At 43.9% G+C, this 24,032-nt stretch overlaps 3 protein-coding genes across 4 annotated transcripts in view; 2 read left to right on the forward strand and 1 right to left on the reverse strand.

The window, feature by feature from the left end:
• LOC309365136 (killer cell lectin-like receptor subfamily B member 1B allele C) overlaps positions 1–15,374 on the forward strand; it is a 54,494-nt gene extending 39,120 nt beyond the window's left edge. The window contains exons 5-7 of the mRNA XM_081903319.1: positions 11,210–11,364; positions 11,754–11,863; positions 13,461–15,374. Coding sequence (XP_081759445.1) covers positions 11,210–11,364; positions 11,754–11,863; positions 13,461–13,581 — 386 coding nt within the window. The 3' untranslated portion in view covers positions 13,582–15,374. The remainder of the gene's footprint in view (positions 1–11,209; positions 11,365–11,753; positions 11,864–13,460) is intronic.
• Positions 4,267–24,032, forward strand: part of LOC309365150 (killer cell lectin-like receptor subfamily F member 1) — a 56,766-nt gene continuing 37,000 nt past the window's right edge. Inside the window, exon 1 of the mRNA XM_081903344.1 lies at positions 4,267–4,799. Coding sequence (XP_081759470.1) covers positions 4,715–4,799 — 85 coding nt within the window. The 5' untranslated portion in view covers positions 4,267–4,714. The remainder of the gene's footprint in view (positions 4,800–24,032) is intronic.
• LOC309365097 (C-type lectin domain family 2 member D11-like) overlaps positions 18,077–24,032 on the reverse strand; it is a 59,447-nt gene continuing 53,491 nt past the window's right edge. The window contains exons 3-8 of one of the 2 annotated variants that reach the window (XM_081903247.1): positions 23,510–23,776; positions 20,904–21,032; positions 19,973–20,160; positions 19,765–19,871; positions 19,077–19,180; positions 18,077–18,787 (exon numbers count right to left, since the gene is read on the reverse strand). In XM_081903247.1, coding sequence (XP_081759373.1) covers positions 18,726–18,787; positions 19,077–19,180; positions 19,765–19,871; positions 19,973–20,160; positions 20,904–21,032; positions 23,510–23,660 — 741 coding nt within the window. In that variant the 5' untranslated portion in view covers positions 23,661–23,776 and the 3' untranslated portion in view covers positions 18,077–18,725. The remainder of the gene's footprint in view (positions 18,788–19,076; positions 19,181–19,764; positions 19,872–19,972; positions 20,161–20,903; positions 21,033–23,509; positions 23,777–24,032) is intronic. The other variant, XM_081903246.1, reaches the window with a different exon arrangement.

Here is a 24,032-nt window from a genome sequence, read left to right on the forward strand (position 1 = left end):
CTATTAAAATTGGAGAAGAAATGGATGTGGATTACAGGTTCCCAGCTTGATCAGAGTCTGTGAGTTGTTATTGTTTTTAATCAAAGCAAAAAAAACACACACGATTTTTAGGTTCCAATTACGTTGCCAGCATTCTCATGTAGAGAAAGGGGTAGCTAGGGACTGATATTTGAGATGTTGCCAAATTTCACATTTGATTTGCACTGAACATTTAAGCAAGTGCTTCTTTTGCCTGTTTATAAGCTAAAGTTTTAGTGGGCTAACAGAAAGTTTGTAAAATATATTTTTCGCTTCTTCTATTGGCTGCCAAGAAGATTCCCTCAGTTGGCTCCTGAGAAATCGGAAAAAGGTCTGGGGTGGCAAGTTTCCATTCCATGAAGACTTGGGCGTAGTTCTATTTTCATTTTTATTCACTGGCTGCCTCGCTCCCCACTCATGGTCTCAACTGAAGTGCCCCCCCCTTGCTCCACAGCACTGGTTCCTGGGGGGAAGGAAAGATCCTTAGGGCATGAATGGATCATTTCCCCTATTTATAAGTGCTGCATGGAACCACAGTGGCAGGGAGTGGATGAGTAACTCTTTCCACTTCACTCACAATCTCAATCACTTCCTCCCCAGCATTGATAATACAAGGAATTCTGGAGGCTGTTGTGGAGAGTCTTGCACAGAGCAGCTGGTGAAGTTTTTGAAAGAATGCAAAGTGAAATTATAGTAGAAATTCCTCACGCTCCTTGTCACAATCAGTGGAAAAACCCCTTCTGCATGGAATCCTTTTAAAAAAACCTCACCCTGTTTCTATTTTCAGGCCTTTCTTTCACTCTTAACAAACACAAATGGTCAAAAAGAGCTGGGCAAAAATATTGGCCTTTCCCTAGAGGAAAATCAGAGGAGAGAGAAGAAAGGGAGAACTGGAAAGTTATTGGCAGTTAATGATGGTTGCCCCCCACCCCAGCATGCCATTTAATCCGGGGTGGGCAACTGACCAGTTTGGGGTTGTTTAGTGTAGTTGGGATGAGTCACAGTCTAACAGGGAATGTTGCACACCTATTGTCTCTGGGAACGTGCTGAGGTCCAAATATGGATAGGCAAGCCAACTCCTGCTCTCAAGTTCCTATATCTGCCCCTTTGCCCCCAATTCACTCTTCCTAGGTGGCAAATTGGTAGGTCATTTTGATACAGAGGTGTAGCGTGGGGGTGCCATGGCCCTGAGTGCAATTTTGAGAGGGGGTGCAAACAAGCGCCCCACAGTGGATCCTTCACTGGAGCCTGGCTGTGTGCCAGAAGGAGTTGTGTGTTGGTTGCGGCGCTTGTGCCTAGTGCAGCTCTGCCCCCGGGTCACGCAGGTGAGTGGGCTGCAGCCGAGGGAGCAGCAGTGCTGCTGCCCACCCTCCTCAGCTGTGGCACACCTTGTGCCCTATAGCTCTGCTGACTTGGTGACGGAGAGCAGCCCTCGGCCACGGCAAGGCGCACCCGGCCACAGCAGCTCTGCCTCCGCCACTGGGACAGGCCTGACCTGGTGGCAGAGAGCAGGAGGGGATGGGCAGCAGCTTCCCTGCCCCTCTCCACTGTGTCGCGTGGAGGGCGCCCTCCATGCCCTGACTCCTCGGGCTGCACGGGCATATGCTCTGCCACTGGTCCTTCCCAGGCCCCAAAGGAAAAGGGGGAGATGGTGCTGCTCCCACTATCAAGCTCAGCATGACTTTTTCCACTCTCTCCACTTTGATGCTACTCATCCATGTTTGGGGGATTCAAATGCATACAACCAGCTTATTGTACATTTTGGGAACACTCATGCTTTCTATTAAGAACATGAAAAAACAGTTGTAACAGACTTCAGTCCTGATATTCAGATGTATCTTTTTCTTCCACAGATTTCCAGAACCAAACTATGCTGAAGGAAACTCTTGTGCTACAATAAAATATAAAGTCACCTCTGAACCTTGCAGTGCTATATATCGGTGGATTTGCCAGAAAGACCCTCTCCTAGTCTGATATTTTAGTTTGATAAATGCAATAATTATGTGGGTTTTTGTTATTTGCCAGGAACGCACAATAAAAATGTCATTGAGTGACTGAGAAGCTTATGTAAAGATATAATTCTGTTGTCATCAAAATACCTCTTTGTGAAATCCAGAGGCAGCACACCTAACATGGAATTCTAAGTCAATTTATGTTGGCTACTAAAAGATTGGTTTTAAGTCATGATTGAGGATCAGCTGTATAATCTGACACTGCAAAATAATAGTAAAAGGTAAAGGGACCCCTGACCATTAGGTCCAGTTGCGGATGACTCTGGGGTTGTGGCGCTCATCTCACTTTATTGCCCGAGGGAGCCAGCCTACAGCTTCCGGGTAATGTGGGCAGCATGACTAAGCTGCTTCTGGCGAACCAGAGCAGCGCATGGACACACCGTTTACCTTCCTGCCAGAGTGGTACCTATTTATCTACTTGCACTTTGACGTGCTTTCAAACTGCTAGGTTGGCAGGAGCAGGGACCGCACAACAGGAGCTCACCCCGTCGCGGGCATTCGAACCGCCAACCTTCTGATCGGCAAGCCCTAGGCTCTGTGGTTTAGACCACAGCACTACCCATGTAATAGTAATAATAGTAATAATGTCTCTGAACTTTTCCATCTCCACAATATCCTTTGTGAGATGGGGCAAGCAGAACTGGGCAGTATTCCAAGTGTGGCCACACCAAAGAGTTGAATAAAGGTGTTATGATATGGGAAATTTTATTTTCAAATCCAGTCCTAATGACCCCCCCCAGCTGTTGCACACTGGGTCCACATTTGCAACTGCAAGCCCAAGGTCTCATTCCTGGTGAGTCACCACCAGACCCCATCCATGTATATGTGAAAAAGAGATATTTCCATTTTGTCCAACATGCGTCGCTTATACACCTTCTCACAAAGAATTGCATTTGCCATTTTGCCGCCTGTTTCATTCACCCAGGATAGAAATGCCCTTCTGGAGTGCCCAGCAATCCCCTTTTTCTTCTCACCGCCCTACGAGACAGACGGATGCCAGCAACATCCCCCAACAACAACAGCAATCTTGAGCAAGCAAGCCTGGCTATCTCAACCACTGCTCACCCCCAATTCTAAATCATTTATGAACAAGTTTAAAAGCACAGGAAGAACTTTCTGACTGTAAGAGCTGTTCATCCGTGGAACGGTCTTCCTCAGGAGGTGGTGGACTCTCCTGCCTTGGAGCTTTCTAAGCAGAGGTTGGCTAGACATTTGTCATGGGTGTTTTAGTTGAGATCCGTGCATTGCACGGGGTTAGACAAGATGACCCTTGGGTCCCTTCCAACTCTATGATTCTATACTGATGCTTGAGGGATTCGTCTTCCACCAGCTCATATCCAGCAGAACATTGGGTAATAATACTAAAAGTGTGGCAGGAGCCCTACCCTATATACAGCATTCCAAAGAAGCAAAGTCATTGCAGTGGCAAACTCCTTTCTTGACCAAGACCTACATTTCAAGAGAGCCCCTGCATAGGCAGATGTAGGATGTGGCGCTGTAGTCTGAAACATTGAGCCTCTTAGGCTTGCCAACCAGAAGGTTGGCGGTTTGAATCCCCACGACGGAGTGAGCTCCCATAGCTCTGTCCCAGCAGTTTGAAACCACGCCAGTGCAAGTACATAAATAGGTGCCATTGTGGCGTGATGGAAAATAGCATTTCCGTGCACTCTGGTTTCCGTCACAGTGTCGCATTGCACCAGAAGAGGTTTATTCCTGCTGGCCACATGACCCGGAAAGTTGTCTGTGGACAAACAGTGCACCCTTGTTCTGAAGTTGAGTTCCACAGCCCCATAGTTGCCTTTGACTGGACTTAACCATCATGAGGTCCTTTAACTTGAACCTTTACTCCCCACAGGGGCGGATGTGGTGGAGGCGGGCTGCCCTGGGTGTCACCACTGAGAGGGTGACAAAATGCTGGCGGCCCTCACCGCCGGGCCTGCAGCGCTCCCAAGCCACACTTCTCTCCTAGGAATGACTCGATGGCTTGGGTGCCCGCAGGCTCCATGCTGCCCCAAATGGTCTGCCCGTTTCCTACCCTCAGCAGTAGGGGGTCTGAGTGGCAGGCAGACTCTTCAGATGCCCCGTGGATCATCTTGCCCTGGCTTGCGCCACCCCATGAGTGGCTGGCTCCAACTCTGGATGCAGGGCACACCCACCGCCCCAGGTGCCCGATCAGCTTGCTCCACCACTGCCTCCCCACTCATAGAATCATAGAATTGTAGAGCTGGAAGGGACCCCAAGGATCATCTAGTCCAACCCCCTTCATTGCAGGAATATGCAGCTGTCACATAGGGGGATTGAACCTGCAACCTTGGCATAATGAGCACCACGCTCTAATCAACTGAGCTATCCAGCCTCATTCATGGAAGCCTCAGTCACATCTCTAGATGGTTTAGCTATAATCCATAATTGGAGCCGGCTTAAGTATCTCTCAAAAAGCCAAAGTCCATTCTAAAAGCTGAACAATACAAACGGAGCAACTCACAAGAATGTTTTTTTTAAAATAAGAACCTGCCCTAACCACCTAATAAGGGTGCGAATGTGTTGTATGTATTGTGGTTGAAGAGAAGAGCTGCTCCGGAAAGAGATCTTTGGCCATCAGCTCAGGCTATAGCAGCAAACCTCCAGTGCTCCTTCGACAGCCCTGCAGCCCTGAGAGGCTTCTCTGCAGCCTCTGCTTGCCAATGGAGGGCGAAGATGGTTATACTGCTTTGAACTTCCAGTCTAGGAGGGCTGCATCAGGAACTGCCGCTGGGGCTCAGAAACAAGGTACTCAGTTCAGACCCCTCATATCTTCCAGTTTTTGTCTGATTCCACTGTAATGTATCGGTTGACAGACGGACATGATTTTCCTTTTCCTTTAGATTTATCCTCTTTGTGGAAAGTTCGTTTGTACCCTTATAAGCAGTATTTTTGTTTGACTAATGAGACGGAATTACAGAAGGGAGCATGGCACCTAGGGATGGGGAAGAATTTCTGTTTTGTTTGCATTTTCACAAGAAACTACCCAAATTGCACTATTCGAAACAAAACAAAACTGTCTTTCAAAATTCGCACTTGTGTTTGAATTTTGCAATACAGTTCTTCAGCCACAAAATATATGCAAATATGCATATCCTGGTGTCTATAAATAATATACGAACCTTAAATTTGTATATCATTTAAATAATATACAAAAATTCAGAGTAAATCGCTTGCAAAATGTATATACATGAAAACTGCATATAAAAATGTGGGAGAAATCTGAAGTAAATGTGGGTGAACTTTCATTAAAAATAAATGGTTGGAAGCAACCCACAAAGTTTAAGTTGGCTTTTTAAATGATCAGTGCCACACAAGTGTGAAGGGTCTCTGAACAGGTAAAGGGAGAGGGAGTTGTCATTTGAAATTCACATACAAATGAAATCAAGATCTGGCTGCATGTTTTTAAATTTGACGAGAGCAGGAATGTTTCAATATTCAATTTATTCCTTGTAAAGAAACCTGGAGTTATTGCTGATCATCAACAAGTGCATTTATGTACCCAGTAATACTTCTATGATTCTCAGCACAATTTCCTTCCATGTGGTATTTGTTATTTTGTATCCCCCCCCAAAAAAAAACAACAACAAAAAAGCAGAAACAGGACCAAGGATGTCATTTGTTCTTTTATAACAAGTTTGTTGTCTTGATTTCTTATTATTCCAGTGAGTTTTGTCATTTCTGCATAGTCCCTTAATTTCTGTAGCCAGTCTTTTCTCCTCTGGACTTCTTTTCAGTTGAGGGCAAATAACGTTCTTGTAGCTGTAGTTGCATACATAAATAAATTTCTGTACTGTTTAGGTAGTTCTAATCCTATAATTCCCAAAAGAAAAGCTTCTGGGTTTGTTTTTTACAAATGTGTTATTTTAAAGAATTTTAGAAAGCAATGGAAATGGTTCAGTGAATGTTTACAAATAAATTGTAATCAGACATTAAGACATGGGCAGGATTATTTTAAATACCTGCAGTTGTTGTTTTTTTAAAAAACATATATAAGATATATAGGAGCATAAAATAATAAGTGAAGATAATTTGGAGTATGCAGGAAATGATGAAAATAAATGTAAGGAACCGCAGAAAGAGGGGGAAGGTAGCCGAGGTTTGATATGTTAGAATTATTGTTGAACTATTGTAACGTATATAAATGAAAATTTTAAATAAGATTATTTTTTTTAAAGGATGCCAAATTGAGAACAATGCAAATAAAATTAGATATGCTGGTTAGCTTGGAAAATAAGATGTTATAATATGCTCTTATTCAAATTCAAAGCATGCATATAGCATGAAGCATGTACATAGATGGGTCTTTGCTTGTTGCTTTTTCTGCAACATTTCACACTCTTTCCCCCAGCCTAGCGAAGAAAAAACACTTCTGTAGATGCTGCACCCAATGTCCTGGCCAAGGCACAGTTTAAAGGTGTGAGCATGTTGCCTGACCACCCGCTCCACCCACATCCTTTTCCTATGCACCTACTGAGCCACGGAGGCGACTCATGGTGAAAACTACAACGCCTGCCTGTCTTTTTCTCTGCTAACACCTGTTCCCCACTGGGCCTGCCCAACAAAGGTTGGTGACTTATTTCTCTCACTGCAACCCAGGACACGTTTTCAAATGCAATGGCCAAAGGTTTTGTTACAGAACTTCTTCCCACCTCAGGTCCACTTCCTGGTTAAAGAGAATGCCTCATATTTTAGCATCTGGCACTCTTTTTGTCAGGTTAATGAGCAATATTGGTAGGCAACTAAATTGCGTGTCGAGACCCCAAGACCACCCCCTCGTTGATGAATAAGACACAAGGACACAGATATTAGGTTAAGGTTACTGGGCAAATTTAGGCCACAACTTTATTGGTTACAGAATGTGAGCGGTATAGACTTAGACATTGGAAGTGACCGACTATATCTGACTCCTGTCCATCATGCAGGGAGTCCAGTAAGGCTCAACCACCAGGTGGGGGAGCCCCGTCGATGCAAACCAACTCGAGCTCCCCCTGGGTTCCTGACGGGGTCATGGCATGGCCCTAGCCCAGCCCCGGACTTCAGACAAGATCCACACCCCCGGATTCCTTTAATGGAATACCCTTAAACTTGGATGGGCAGGTGATGGCCACACCTCCCCTCCCCCATCATAAGATCAACCAATGCCTAACCGCCAAACCTTACAAAGGTGTGGCAATTGCTACAAGGTAGGCGAAAACCAAATGGCCCATGCCAATTTGCCAAGTGGAAAAATTCCTACCAGGCCCCTCAGCAGCGACCAACCAAGGTCCATAGCAAGGCCAAATTCAAAACCTGAAAAATAGGGAGGGCAGGCAGGAGATTGAGGAAGTGAGCCGAGAGGAAGTGAGCCGAGAGGAAGCTCTCCGGCTCGCGCCTCAGTTTAAATGCAGCTCAGCTACGTGCCCCCCCCAGCCAGAGGATTGGCTGGCAGGTGAATGACATGGCTGGGAACCTCCGGGGAACGCGGGGTTTCATCCCCTGGCCACGGAGGGTAGAGGGTGGCCACGTGGTCCATCCCAACTCCTCCCCTCTGGGAAGTGGAGCAGATTAATTGAATGGGCAGAGTAACTTCCATTTGGACCATGTCTGTCTTACCAGGTACGTCTCATGCCTGTAGTAAGGGATTTGCACTGGCTGCTCATTAGACATCAAGCTGAATTTTTAAGGTCTTCTTACTTACGTATAAAGCCCTAAACAGCTCTTTTCAAGGCTAATACAATGCATTTTGGCAATTTGTGTGGACAGGTAGAGTCCCCCCCCAACCCCAGGCGACCCCCAAGCGGAATAATGACTTGAGACAACATGCTATGGAATTAAAATTGGCCACAACTTTATTAAGTTTCAGATGTAGGGAGACCTTGGCTCAGGCATTGGGCGTTTATCCTTCTCAGTCCCCAGCCAGGGATCTGGGAGAAATCAGGGTTATCCAGAATGTGTGGGGATTGGGCTGGCTCTGGAGGACATATGTTCAAGCAGAGAGCCCGCCCCCTGTTTTGCCTCCATCGCAGGGGAGAGCAATGACAACCTCTCGGCGTATGGCCAATGCCTCCCCTCAAGACCCCTTTAACGGGGAACCCTGGGATCACAGCCGCAAGGGGGGGTCACCGCTTCACACACACCCCATTTAGGAAGACAGACTAAAGGATTCTGCCCAAGGCCTGAAACCACCAAAGTTGTGATGTTTTGCTAAGGGAAAGGCAAAACCTGCCAATGCAGGAGAATTCCTTTCCGGCCCTTCAACAGCGACCTTGATGTAGCAGGGCCCACGTACCTGTGGAGAAGAGGTTAACCTGCAAAAGAAGGCTTAATTGAGGGAGGGCAGGGTGGGAGAAGCTCTGGAGCCAACTGATGCTTTGCAGGTAAGATTCTGTTGTGTGGGCAGGGTGGTCCCTCCCCCTACCTGGCCAATCCCCTGGCAACGCCTCCCCAGGCGGGATTGGGCGATTGGTTGAGGTAGCGGAGACCTCCAGGTATCCCACCTGGGGAAGGCGAAGCCAGCCTGTACTACCGGGAGCCGCACTGGGATCCGAGGGGCTGCATGCGGCCATGCAAAAGGCGCCCCCCATTTGATGTGGGGAGCGGTCATTACTAAACAAATACCATTTGCCTGTTGTCTCCTGAAGGGATTTTTTTGTGTCAAAAAACAAAACAAAAACAAGTCATCCAGCCTTCTCCTTGTGATGTTTGTTAGCCTCCAATGAGTTGCAGGAGACTCTAGTCTAGGCACTGCTGACTCGCATCATTCAAGTTTTCCCTCTCCTCACAGATGCTTCTGGGCTTCCTTGTTGGTACCAGATCACCCTGTGGGCAAGTGGCTTTGTGATCATCATCCTGGGGGTGGCTGTGATAGTCTTGGGTGAGTATTATTTATTATTTCATTCATAAATTGCTTTCCATATGGCATCCTGAAGTGGTTTACCGTACAATAAAAGCACATACAGAATGGTTGCCTAACATCTTCCATCAGCACCAGCCTAGCCAGGAGGTTATGAACATTTGGTCTGGCCCAGTATGGCAGCTCTCAGAACAGCAGCAGAAGATGAGACTCCTGACTATCAACCCCAGTCTCCAAGATTCAGTAGAATCATCCAGCGATTTACCGAGCAGTCAGATAAAATCCCTCAAGCAATTTTAAATGGGGAAAATTAGAGCATATTATCACACATTAAAAATAAAACTACTGTTAATATATAATCTTCTAATGTCCTAGTCGGTATCTTGGATTTGAATTGATTCTACAGTGGTACCTCGGGTTAAGTACTTAATTTGTTCCAGAGGGCCATTCTTAACCTGAAACGGATCTTAACGCGAAGCACCACTTTAGCTAATGGGGCCTCCTGCTGCCGTCGCGCCGCCGGAGCACGATTTCTGTTCTCATCCTGAAGCAAAGTTCTTAACCTGGAGCACTATTTCTGGGTTAGCGGAGTCTGTAACCTGAAGCGTATGTAACCTGAAGCATATGTAACCCAAGGTACCACTGTATATATGTGGTATTCTTGTTTTTAAATTGTGTGTGCTTCATTCACAAATATTGAAAGTACAGTTGTACCTTGGAAGTCAAACGGAATCCGTTCCAGAAGTCCATTTGACTTCCAAAACATTCATAAACCAAAGCACAGCTTTCGATTGGCTGCAGGAAGATTCTGCAGCCAATCGAAAGCCATGGATGTGCCGTCAGACATTTGGGTTCCAAAGAACGTTCACTAACCGGAACATTCACTTCCGGGTTTGCGGCATTTGGGAGTCAAAACGTCCGAGTACCAAGGTATTCGGTATCCAAGGTACAACAGTGGTGCCATTTGGGATCTAAAGCAATCAATTGAAATGTAATTTGTTTCCTATCCTGAAATACTTTAAACCAAAAGTTAACTTTTAACCAAAAGTTTTTAATCTGTGGGCATATATATGTATAAGTATTCCATCATTCCCACAGTTTCTCCAACAATGTTCTCCAACATTGTGGAGAGTTATTTTTGTCTATTTTCTTTAGCAACCAATCAGATAACATAAATACTTTTATATTCATAAAGATGCTGCCATCATTCCCCTTACTATGTGATTTTCTGAAGAAGGCCAAGATGGATTCATACTTCTGTGGGAGAAATTGTGGCAGGTCTCTTTTACAGCTTGCTCTCCATATCTAATTGTATCCATCTTCTTTTTCCATTCCTGGGCCTCCATATTTTGATTATGTGCCTTAACATGATGCTTATTTATTTAAATAAATGTGTTGTTTGTTTGCTTGTTTGTTTGTTTGTTTGTTTGTTTGGTGAGGAGTAGCTTTGCAGTTGAAAACTGAGAAAGGAGAAACCAGAGTAAATGCTGGCAGATGCAATCTCTGTTTAGACAAGTTTCAGGCTTTCCTAAGACGCAGCCTCTGCAACCAATACCAGAGCAAGCCCTCAGGTAAAAATTTATATATTGTATGTGTTTTCCCCTCTCCAGGGAATACCAGGCCAATTTTTTTTAAATTATTTTTTTACAAATATAGATCACTGTGGAATCCTAATGGGCACAAAATTCACTTTCACCCCGCAAGTTCCCCCGTCACGAATAAGTTTTGCAGTAAGGAAGCAACAGTTAGAATAATGTTACAAATGGATGTATTGAAACATGTGGTTTGGTCCAAATATATACAGTCGTAACTCGGCTCCCGAATGATCAAAACCTGGAAGTGAGTGTTCCGGTTTTTGAACGTTCTTTCGGAAGCTGAACATCCGATGGGGCTTCCGCAGCCAATCAGAAGCCGCGCTTTGGAAGCTGAATGTTTCATAAGTCAAACGGACTTCCAGAACGGATTCTGTTCGACTTCCGAGGTACGACTGTACTTCAATTGGCTATAGACTTTTAACTCATTTTCTGTGACTAGCTGCCCCTTTCCCTCTGCTACAAGCATTATTTTGCTACCCACCCACCCCAACTGATCAATCACCTTTTCAGTCAATAAATAAAGCAAAAGGATGAGTGAAATAACCCACCACTTTGGAGGAACTACTATAGTTTAGCTTATTGAGGTTGTGGCTACTAAAGCACCATTGGCGTCAGTAAGCCTAAAGCCACTGGGTTTCTGCAGTTGCAGAGTACATAATGTTTTTCTACACTGGAAATGGTGAGCCAGTCATAATCATTAAATTGTGTGTCTATCTTCCCTTCCACAGTTAATTCCACTTGCAAAGTGTGCCCTGTACAATGGCAGCTCCACAGGGACAAATGCTACTGGCAATCGGAAGATACTAAAACATGGAATGAGAGCCAACATGACTGTTCAACAAGGGATTCTCATCTGCTGGTCATCCAAGACAAGGAGGAGATGGTCAGAAACAATGATATATTTCATGCAATGCATGAAGGAAGCCTGAGTCCAACTGCATTTAATTCTAACTTAGTAACTCGACAATGGTATCACGCTTTGTGACTTCAGAAGCTTGTGGAGTGCAGGGCCTTGTTTAGTGCTTCACCCCATTGCCACCCATGGCCAGTTCATCAGTGTCTAGATAGGGCTTTGGGGAGATTGACTAGTGAGAACCAAAGTAGTAAGTTGCAAGCAAATTCATGTAACTGTAGCCCAACTCCTCTTTTTATTTAGAAAGTCTTTTCAGGTGGGTGAGGTTGATAGTAGAGTTTATGTTAATCTTTGTTTTGATGCCATCAGTTTGAAAATCAGCAAATATCTTTTTCAAAAATGCATTTTCTCTGATACAGGACTTCATAAAAAACATTACAAAAAATGCTAAATTCTGGATCGGACTGTCACTATCATTAGCAGAGAATAAATGGATGTGGATTACAGGCTCCCAGCTTGATCAGAGTCTGTGAGTTCTTCTCATTGTGTTTCACCTAAGCAAAATATCATGCAATTTTTAGAGCTCAGATTATTTGGGTGTGCAACTGAGGCACTGGTTTCTGCACCGGTTCCAATTAGCTTGCCAGCATTCTCATGCCGAGAGAGGGACTGGTATAAGAGACGCTGCCAAATTCCATTTATAGGTGGTACTTAACACCCACCAAACTAGCAAAGATGTACAAAATGGAAAATAAGAACTGTTGGAAATGCACTGTAAAAGAGGGAGACTTTTTTGTCACTCTTAACACATACATACAGTTAAGTTGTGGGTGAACATATCAGACGACACAGCGATTCTTCAAACAGCTCTTGTTTATTCAGAGGCCAGAACAGAACTGAACAGGATCAGTCAGCCTGCTTATATAGAGCTCCAGTACACATAATTGTAACAACTTTCTAAAACTATCCAATCACTGAACGTCACTTTCGATCCCTTATTTGCGTAACTATCTACAGTATCCCCCTGCTGGCCCAGGGTTAGAACTTCAGTACATAACACCTACATTCAAAAAGAACTGGCCAGAAGTTCATTTTCGGTCCTAGAGGAAAATCAGAGGAGAGAGAAGGAAGGCAGAACTGGAAGGTTATTAGCAGTTAATGATGGGTGCCCCCCCATCTCATTTAATTTGGGGTGACCAACTGACCAGTTGGGCTTTGTAAAGTCTTAGTGTGGTTGAGGTGAGTCACAGACTAATACAGAGTGTTGCACATCCATTGTTGCTGGGAATGTGCTGAGCATAGCTGTCAACTTACAGATTTGAAAATAAGGGACCAGCAGCCAAAATAAGGGATCAACAATTACTTTTATAAAATACATATTTTGTTGCGTGAAAATGGCTTTAGATACCTATTGGGTCCATAAATTACCATATAGCATATATTCAACACAAAAAACAGCAACAATTTGTTGTTGACAAAGCATAGCTGGACATACAAAGGGCCCCATTACCTTCAGTAGCTTATTTAAGAGTCATCATCAATAAGGGACAGCAGTGGGACATGGCGCTGGAATAAGGGACCGTCCCGCCAAATAAGGGACGCTTGACAGCTATGGTGCTGACGTCCAAAAACTGACAAGGAAGCCAGCTCTGCTCTCAAGCTCCTATATCTGCCCCATTACCCCAATTCACCAACTCTCCCTAGGTGGCAAATTGGGCTGGTCATTTTAGTTCCCGGGATGTAAAACATGCCCAGGTCCCTGGTGGATTCTCCACCACTGCTGCAACCCTCCTTCCCATGCCTCAAAGGAAATTATTTGGTCTTGGGGCAGGAAAAGGGTAAGATGGCTGGGTCCCATTATCAAGCACGCATGACATTTGATCCTGTAAACTGCCCTGAGACCTGCGGGTATAGGGTGGTATATAAATTTAATAAATAATAATAATGACTTTTTCATGCTATCCAATTTGACACTATTCATGCATGTTTGAACGATTCAAATGCACACAGCCAGCCTATTACACATTTTGGGAACAACCCTGATTTCTATTAAGAATGTGGGGAGGGGGGGAATAGTTGTAACAGTCTTCAGTCCTGACCTCCGGCTCTACCCTTTCCTTCCACAGATTTCCAGAACCAAAGTATGCCAAAGGGAACTATTGTGGCAAGATAAAGTCTGAACTCGTCGCTGAAGCCTGCAGTATTGAACTTAGATGGATTTGCCAGAAAGACTCTCTTTTACTGTAATGTTTAAGCTTGATACAGATAATAATTATGTGGGGTTTTGTTATTTGCCAGGAGCACACCATTTTTAAAGATACCGAATACCGAGAAGGTTGTGGAAGCCATTTCTCTATTTTCAGCAAAATACCTCAGGGTAAAATCCTGAAATTTTACCCAATTCATCAATTGCTTTCATCAAATTAGAAATACTAGATTTGAATCTTTGAAATAAGCAGGATACCCTCTGCAAATAAAACCAAAGCAAGAGCCCAGAACAAAGGCCAGATAATAATTATGTGGAATTTTGTTATTTGCCAGGAACACAAAAATTGGAAAGATATTGAATACCAAAAAGATTCTGTTTTCAGCAAAATACCTCTAGGTGAAATCCAGAGATAACAAGGGAATTCGAAGTAGATATATTTTGGCTACTGAAAGATTTGTTTGAAGAGAAAGTTGAGGATCAGCTGTAGAATTTGACAGCACAAAACAGCAAACCTGGCCAAAGATTACAATACAAACAGCACAGCACCATCCCAGTCATTCAAAGCAGTCAGTTCCCCAAAACCTGTTGAAAGCAAATTTCTCGTCCCTCTCCAGACTAACAAACTTTCAAACTACTGAATTATCGGACTGCTTGGACAAAGTCATTGATTACTCGGTCTATAAAACCTCCCATTATATATTATTTCTTTTAATGAGATGTAGCCATGACGACTAGAGCGAAATGAGAGGCTCTTCTTCAAGTCCAACAGCGTCACTAATCGGTTGGGCCGTGGAAAATGGTGGTGGAGGACAGTAAATACTAATTTACTGAAATTTACTGGCTTAAGTACAAGTTCTGAAGCCGATCCAAAAGGACTTGGCAGAGCTTAAAAACGATGTGAAGCAGATGCAAGATAGAATGGTTCATTATGGAGATGGTTTGAATGTTCATGAGACCATCATACAAGCTAGGCCACTATGCAGCCCCTACGTTGTGGAACTCCTTCCCCATACTGGCACTGTTCTATAGCTTATAGTGAATGCTGAAGATGCACTCTTTACACTGAACATTTGAGATGAGGCTGTTAAAAGATGTTGTATGGAAAAATGCAGATATTGCCATTGGGCCTCATGGGACAGGTGATAGTTTTTCCTCTTAGAACATCATACGTGTAACGTTCATATTCTTCATCTATCAAGGTCAATACACCTGCCTACATCCAGTTTTTCCATCTTACCATCTTTTATTCCAATTTTTAGAGTAGGATATCCCCACAGAGTAAGTTTTGCATGGGAAAACGGATCAAAATTGCTTTTATTAGCTACAACAACCCAGTTTTCTAACTGAATTATTTCAAGAGTCATCTGAAATTTCAAATATTTCTGAAATATTTTTTATTCTAATGCTGTCCAACCAACCAAAAGTGCTATAGATGTATATTCTAAGGTTGCCCATGTCAGGAAGTTAAGACCATCAGCAAGTCTCCAATATTTCCAAATCCACCTTCTTTCATTTGTAATGGTATTTTCTGCATAGATATCCTCAGTGCTTTTGAGCTCCAAAGACATTTCCTAAACAGGGACTTTATCTTTTGAAAATATGACCCAGGTATAAAAGCTGGAAATCCTCTCAGGACATAAAGAAATCTGGGAGTAATGTTCATTTTGAGAGCATGCACTTCTCCCCCAAGAGTAAGGTTTAGTGGTTCCTAACTGTCAATATCTAGTGAAGACTCTTTTATTATTTCATTTATGTTTATTGTTACTAACTGGGTTATATTTCTTGGTATTAACAAACCTAGGTATTGAATAAATTTTTTACAATTCTGGAATTGGTATTGCTTAAATGAATGAGTACTGTATTTTTCGCTCTAAAAGATGCACTAGACCACAAGAGGTGGAGGAGGAAAACAAGAAAAAAAATATTCTGAATCTCTGAAGCCAGAATAGCAAGAGGGATCGCTGCGCAGTGAAAGCAGCAATCCCTCTTGCTGTTCTGGCTTCAGCGATAGCTGCACAGCCTGCATTTGCTCCATAAGACGCACACACATTTCCCCTTACTTTTTAGGAGGGAAAAAGTGAGTCTTATAGAGCAAAAAATATGTAATTAGATTTTCACCTATAGGTAACCATTCCAATTTGGACCAATTAATTGAGTGTCCTGATATTTTACTCAAATCATCCGTTGCTTTCATCAAATTAGGAATACCAGAATGAGGCTTTGAAATAAGCATATGCAACTCCTCCATGAATCTCACAATGCTATCTAATGCCAGGAGTTCTAAACACATATTAAAGAGCAAAGGTGGAAGTGGACATCCTTGTCTGGTTCCTCCTGGCCCTCTGTTGATCCTTAATGGCCCAAGCTTGAACAGGTCGTTTCCCAAAGGCTAACTCAGGAATTCCTCTACAGTTTATATTTCCCCCTTCACATCCCAAATATTGGGGTACACTACTTAAACCATTTCCCAACTTCGCTAGAATCTAGCCCTGCGAATTCTGTATCGGTCAGAGAAAATAAGAGACTACAGCCAAGCAATGAAAAAGAAAACCAGCAGCCAATAGGCCCGATCTTTATTTGTTGCAACAAAGGTTCCAACCTTTAAGGCAAGCAAAAAAGAAAGAGCCCTGAACAAAGGTCACATGAGTTTTTTAAAGTTCTCAAATTTTCTCATAACACTTTTCACACAGTGTCATCAAAACATCGCACACACCATAGGCGTGGTGTCTTTTTTTTAATGTTTATCTTTTATTTTATTTTATTAATGAGTTTCAATTTTATACATGTCAATAATTTTACAATCATTTGAACATTTCAAAACTTGACTTCCTTCCCCTTCCTTCTGCGGCTCCTTAATTTCTTAAAAAATATTTTCTTCATATCCAAATTAACTTAATTTACACATTTATTCATCTACTTTTAATACATAATTTTATAAAACTGCAGGTTATTACAACAATCCTGCCAATGTTCTTATCTGTTTACAGTTTGGTTGTAAATATTCAATGAACCATTTTCATTATTTTATTTTTTTTAAAAAAGTTTGTTATCTTGATTCCTTATTCTTCCGGTAAGTTTTGCCATTTCTGCATATTCCGTAAGTTTTTGTATCCATTCTTCTTTTGCTGGCATTTCTTATTCTTTCCATTTTGGGGCAAGTAACATTCTTGCCGCTATAGTCACATACATGAATAAATTTCTATACAGATTTGGTAGTTCTGTTCCTATAATTGACAAAAGGAAAGCTTCTGGGGTTTTTTCCCCACCAACGTACCACAGGAGTGAAGTCAGACGGAAATCTGAGATCCAGACATGCCCTTCTCAATCATACATAACCTTTTGTCATGAAAATACAGCTTAGCACCTTTATTTGTTCAGGCCAGGTTGCATTCCGTTCTGGAGATGGGTTTTTCACGTGGTGTTTTGCGATTCCGATAACACCTTCCTCACCCTACCTGCCCTCCTTATCTTGACTGGTAATATCTGGTCTGACATCTGGGAGGTTTATCTGGTGTATGTGGTGGCACATAATAAATAATAATAATAATAATAATAACCCTTTATTGCCACTACACCACCAGTGTGCAGTGAAATTAAACAAGCCCCCCTCTCCACATACACTCAGTCTTGTTCGAACTCTTTGTGCTTGTCAGAAGTCATTTGCACCACATCTGAAGGATAATGGCGGACTGAGGACTGGCCGCATCATGGTTCCTGTCCCCTCCCCTCCCCTCCCGCTCCCTGAGAAGAGTAAAGAACCATTGAAATGAGGAAGATAAGTGAAACGGCTGATTTTTAGTGATTACCTGCAGTTTCCCCATAGGATAGCATTGTGGCACTACTGGGTGATATTGCTAATTGAAGATTTCCCTTTAAGGCACCAGTGGAACCTCCCGGGGAAAACATTCTACAAACGGGGAGCCACTGCCTTCCGGTGTCTTCTAAAAGTCAGATTGTGCTGGCGTAGGGGGGAGGTTACCGTGGGGCGAAGTCCAGGACCTGAGTTGAGGGTCAGCAGACAGTCCTCCACGGGCGAAGCGGGGTCCACAGCGAGAAGCCGGGCAAGGACAGGAATCTGGGGGAACAGGACTGGGTGCTGGCCGAAACAGCTCTACGACGATGTTGCTCCCGCAACCTGGGTCCGGGCTGACTGGCCTTTATCTTCTCTGAGGCCAGGGGCGGTCTCGGCCCCCAGGAGACCCGCCTCTCCTGGCCTTAAGGCGAGCACTCCTCCTGGGAGAAACCAGTTCCCTTCGCCTTCAGCCTCTGCCCTGAGCCTCTGCAGTTCAGGAGAGGCTGAAGGGTTACTGGGCCCAGGGGGAGACTCACCTGCAGGCACTGAGTCCTCATCCACCTTTGGGCCAGAATGGATTCACCTGGTGCCGGTGCCTGCTCCTGAGGATCCGGCCCAGGTGCAGGCTCCTCAGAATCAAGGCCTTGCCCCAGTTCAGCCGGCCCTGGAGGCGGGGACTCCTGTGCCGGCTGGGATTCCTCCGGTTCACTCTCAGAATCGGATTCCCAGGCCGTCACACAGATAGTTATTCATTGCCTTGACATCTAATGGGAGGGCAGGCACCACTACTGAAGAAAGCCTTCTGCCTGGTTCTCTGGAACCTCACCTTGCGCAGGGAGGGAACTGCCAGAAGGCCCTTAACGCTGGATCTCCACCCCCTAACGATGGGGGCGGCCGAGGCTGTTTAGGACTTTAAAGGTCAGCACCAACACTTTGAATTGTGCTCGGAAACACACTGGGAGCCAATGTGGGTCTTTCAGGACTAGTATTATATGGTGTCAGTGGCCACTCCCAGTCACCACCCTAGCTGCCGCCTTCTGGATTAATTGCAGTTTCTGGGTCACCTTCAAAGGTAGCCCCACATAGAGCGCATTGCAGTAGTCCAAGCGGGAGATATTACAGGGGTCAGCAAACTTTTTCAGCAGGGGTCCACTCCACTGTCCCTTAGACCTTGTGGGGGGCCGGACTATATTTTGGGGGTGGGGGGCGGGAAATGAACGGATTCCCATGCCCCACAAATAACCCAGAGATGCATTTTAAATAAAAGGACACATTCTACTCCTGTAAAGACATGCTGATTCCCAGACCGTCTGCGGTCCCATTAAGAGAAGGCAACCATCCATCCAGCCGTCTAACGGTGCCTCCATCTTATCTGGATTAAGCTTCAGTTTATTGGTTCTCACCCAGTCCATTACAGAAGCAGGGCCAGACCAGCACTTCCACTGCCACACCTGCAGATACAAAAGAGAAGAGGAGCTGTATCACATCTCAGAGGGACGTTTCCTGTGTCTCTCTCCCAACATTGCCCAGGAAAATGCAAATCTGCACCAAACCCAAAATCTGGACCACCCAACGAAATCAAGTAAGGTTTTTCCTCCATCAGCACCCACAAATTCAATAGCTAGGGTGGACAGCCTAATCACTCTCTTTGGTTGTGGAGGCTACAGGGGGCCAGCACATTATGCATACCTCATTGAGTGTGATCTGCATGAGTTAGAAGCCTGTGCTGTTTCTCATTACCAACTGGTTTGCTGCAGATCCAGCATTCTTCGCTTCCATTGCTGCCGCTAGCAACACCCAGATGGTTCAAGTAAGCACCTGTTCCTCCTCCCCGGATTTCAAACCTAAAAAGCAACAGAATGTAGAAATAGTATCCCTAAGAACAAGTATAAGACCATGCAACTGAAAAGAGACCCCCCCAATGTATGTACCTGAAAAGAGACCCCCCAATGTATGTACAGGGAACCCTGGAAGCTAATTTTCACCTGAAGAAAACTGCAGAAGGCAGCTTCATTTATATTAATTTAATACATTTACATTTTAGACTATGTGATCTTGGCTCAGGGCCTCAGCAAATGGTATAAAAACCCCTGACCAGAAGAAGAGTGGAAATATCAACACACACTCAGGCTGGGTGACTCAGTGGCACCCCTATGAAGGCTTCACCCAGGGCAAAAGCCTGGCTAGCCGCCCCCTGCCCCAGGCTCCGACCACTGTAGCTATGTCTCTGTCCTCCCTCCTGAATAAATTCAAAAGTGTGTGTGTGTGTGTGTGTGTGTGTGTGTGTGGAGAGAGAGAGAGATTTTTTCAAAAGCAAAACATTCTGCATAGTCCGGACATTTAAATGGCTGGTTCTGCCAAATTTCTAGTTTCTGGACTTTTGACATTTATTTCTTGACACACAATGGGGGGGGGGGAGAGATCTCACCATTTCTTGAAAATGGTGCCATCAATCCATCTCCAAGGTTCCTGGTTATTCATCCTTTGGAGACCAATCCAGTGATCAAAAGGACCTTTGTACCGTCTCAAAAACCTCTTAATAAAGAAAAGAAGTGTGAATACATTTTCAACCCTCATCCAAGTGTCAATCAACTCCATTTAAGGCTTCAGACTGTGCTCTGCATCTTTCCACTCACCATCTCTTTTTGGGAATCAATCACGACCAAAGAGGCATTGAAAGAGGCACAGTAATTCTGGCTAGAAGTCCAGTTTCTGTCACTGTCCGAAAAATAGTAGCATTTCCTTTGGTAGCCAATCCAGCCGCCTGGACAGCATTCAGCTGAAGTGGAAGAAGGTAGGGCAGGTGGCAATACTGTGCTTCTCACTAGAAAGGTATCAGAAAGTGAGGCAGATCACTATCCATGGCTCATAAACAGTCCTACCCAAAATAAAGGTCAGGCAATGTACTCCACTCATCAACATTATATCTGTGTGCTGCCTTTCCATAAAAGGAATCATACTCAAAGCAGCTTACAACAAAGAAAATGGGAACACATCCCAAGCATCATAAGGACAATTGCATAAAAATACAGTATAACAACATAATTGCAAATACACCACACAAAAACTGTGTGCAGGAGGTCTCCGGTCAACCCCCATCATCTCCAGGCGGGGCTGGATAAGGGTGGGGGAATGAGGGTAGGAGGGAGGGCAGACAGCCCTGTGCCCATCTCTGTCCAAAAACTCAGGAGGTTGCAGGACATAGAGCAGCTTTTCTTGTGGCTCAGGCATAGATAGTCGACCTCAATTGACTATCCATGAAATACACAGCCAGGGTCTAGTTGACTCTCCCTGAGATAAGCCTTTGATTAGAATTGCATCGTACAATTTAAATCACTTGAAATTGTGTGCTTATTGTGTGTGTATATTGTGTGTGCATATTGGTCTATTATTACAGTACATGAAGTCTACCTTGCCTGAATGTGGGCCTCCATCTGCAACTGCTTCCAGGCTACCTCAACTGAACACCAATAAAGCTAATCTAGCTATTGAGGAGAGGAGATCTGTGAGAGCAGGTGGCCTGTTGATAACCTGGCAGAAGTTACAGCAAAATGGCTCTTCACTTACCTGATAAAGCAGTTCTGCTGCTGCTGCTGCTGCTGATGATGATGATGGAAATGATCAGAATGACAATAAGCACCAAGCTCACAATTATTACAGTAAAAGCGAGTTTCTTTTTTTCATTATTGTGCAAACCTGCAGAGGGAAATAAAGTGTTAATGTTTCCTTGGTTTCAACAACATGCCAGACAAGTCCTTCTAGAATCTCCAAAGTATCTGGGGATTCCAAGTCTACCAAGGCTTGGGTAGTCCACCCACACTGAAGGTGTGAGTTCAAGCTTGCATCACACCAAGATGTCATACCACTCAACAGTCCTGATTTATGTGGGACATCCTGGAATTACAGAAGCCAATCCTGGCTTCTGATTGCATCCCAGAATGTCCCATTTTTTGGTCTGAGTCTGACTTGTAGTGCAAGTCAGCTGGGGACCAAAAAAAGAAACGTCCCAATTTTGGTCAGTGGGATGTTGGAAGGGTATGAGATGAACCAAGTTCACCTGTGGCATCATGAAGCTCATAGGCTTGGTGCCTCCCACCACAATGTCAGCCAACTGGTAGGCCTCTGCGCATGGCTGGTGAGTCACCAGTTATTTATTTTATTAAAAAGTATTCACATGCCACCATCTCCTAAACTATCAAGGTGATGCACAATAATGTTTACTGTATAGGCCTGAATATAAGCCTCACTTTTTTTCCAAATTCTGACCGTGAAAAGTTAAAGTGCAGCTTATATTTGCGACCTTACAAAAATGGGCTTGGAGCGAGCATTTTCTCTCCCCCCCCCTTTAATTTTAAAGGTTACCCATCTCTTTTAGAGCATCTGAATTGCCCTCAAAACAGAAGTTGAAAGTTTTTGTTGCTGGCAGCATGGAAGTGACAGGAGATCTCTGTCCTATGTAGAAACAGAATGGGATATTTTGTTCACGCATCTCAGGCTAGTGCAGCAACCTCAAGCAAATAACCTGAAACCATTTTAATCTTGATTGTAAAACAAACCATTAAGGGCATACAGTTTAAGCCCTTGCACATTTCTGTATAACATAGGGTTGGTTCCAACACATCACAGGTAGATCCATTAATGTGCAAAACAAAATGCATTAAAATGAATTGTTCAACCAAACAAGATTTCCTGTGCTAGAAGAAGCTTTATTCATTCAATACAGGATAGTGAATTTTCAAGCTTGCCTCACCCAAATAAGTCAAAATAGCAGTTCGTAGTTCACGGACCAGGATTAGCAGATGTACTAAGGTTGCTATATTAATTATATGGTGAGGATGACATAACTGACAGTTAAAGAAAACCAGGTCCAAATGTAAGGACTAGCCAGCAAAGTGGTTCATCAGCAATATGCAGCTCTGAGTGGCTGCTTTCAGCATATATATATATATATATATATATATATATATATATATATATATATATATTTCAGTTAATGCCATGTCACCAGCATGTAAATATGCCAACACTTGGTTGGTCAGATTAGGATCCTGGAAGAAAGAGGAACCAATATGTTTTGAAATATATGTTCTGAAGTAGTGTTGCAGAACGCAAAGTTGTGAAGTCAGTCGAGCAGGGGATCTCTGCCAGGGGATTTACACAGTATTGGTTGTTTCTAGATTTGCTGAGAATTTTATTTTATTTATTTTATATATATATATATATATATGCAGGTTTTGGTGTCCTCGGGTGTCTTCCCGTGTAAAAGTTGGGGTGTCTAGGCGACGTTTCGACGAGGTCTCACTCGTCATCTTCAGGCTGGTGCTTTCGGCTTCTTGTTACTGGAACAGAGCCCAGTAACTCTGTTCCAGTAACAAGAAGCCGAAAGCACCAGCCTGAAGATGACGAGTGAGACCTCGTCGAAACGTCGCCTAGACACCCCAACTTTTACACGGGAAGACACCCGAGGACACCAAAACCTGCATTCCTGTACCCGTGAAAATCTACGAAAGCATATATATATATATATATATATCACCCACTCAAATATAAATGTCGGTATGGTCTACTGTAATGTATACCATTCAACCCAATCAGATGGGCATCATATAACAACAACAACAATAACAACAAAGCATTAAAGTGTCACTGTGCTAGTAAATGCTGTGGACCATGCGCCTGCACTTGCAGATTTCTGGTCTCTTCGCTTATCAGTGACTCTCTAGGTCTGTGTGCAGCAGGAATGGGGACCATGTGGTCCTCCAGATGTTTTTGGTCTACATTGGCCATGCTGGCAGGGAGTGATGGGAGGGAGTTGAATCCAGCAACATCTGGTGAGAGACAAACTCTCCATTCTTGGTGTACATGGAAGGTGAACAGGAAGAACAGCCAGGAATCTCTCTCCTCAAGGGCAGCCTCACCCCCTTCTGTGCATGCCTGTGAGAGTAAGGATTGTTCCATCTGAGAGAGGAACTAAGAAGAGTCGGAGAAGCATTCCTCAATTTTCACACGAGTGTCTATGTAGCCATCCTTTTCCAATGTCTCTTAATTGCCTGAATAAATTAGCGTCCCCATGATTAGTTGATTAGTTGGCCTGCATTCTGCAACTCTCATCCCAGCAGAAAATCCTTATCTTTTCTGACAAACTCATGCCTTTCTCATCAGAACTCACTTACCATATGGAAAATGGCCTGGTTTCGGAGAGAAGACTTCTCTTGCTTGTTTGGTGCTTCCATTACTTATGCTTCTCCGACATTCCCCATTCCCTGCTGCATCTGGATTCATGGGGAGCCTTTGCTCCGTCTTTTCAGTTTCAGACAAACACATCTTTTCTTTCTCCCAGGAGGATCTACAGACCGCACAATAAATGCTACTCAGTTACACAGAGTTTTGCAATTTCTTGAGATATGTTCAAAGCAGATCATGATGTGGTGAGATAAATACTACTTAATCGTGTGCTTTAATCGGATACTTTGTCCAGCCAAGCTGTACTTAATAAGTTTTCCACTTCCCTGTTTTGTCTTCGTGACTCCTTTTATTCCTAATGAAACAAAAGCCTCTTCAGAGTCTGAGGCATCAGTTCTGTGCTTTTGCCAGAAAAAAATTCATCACAACATCAGTTTTTGCCATAGCATCAATGTCCCAAGATTCCTCTGTGGAGACAAAATTACAGAGCAGAGAAGAAGAAGGAGAAGAGTT

This window comes from Podarcis melisellensis (assembly GCF_964234715.1).
Source record: "Podarcis melisellensis genome assembly, chromosome: 2".
In the NCBI taxonomy this organism is placed as follows: Eukaryota; Metazoa; Chordata; class Lepidosauria; order Squamata; family Lacertidae; genus Podarcis; species Podarcis melisellensis.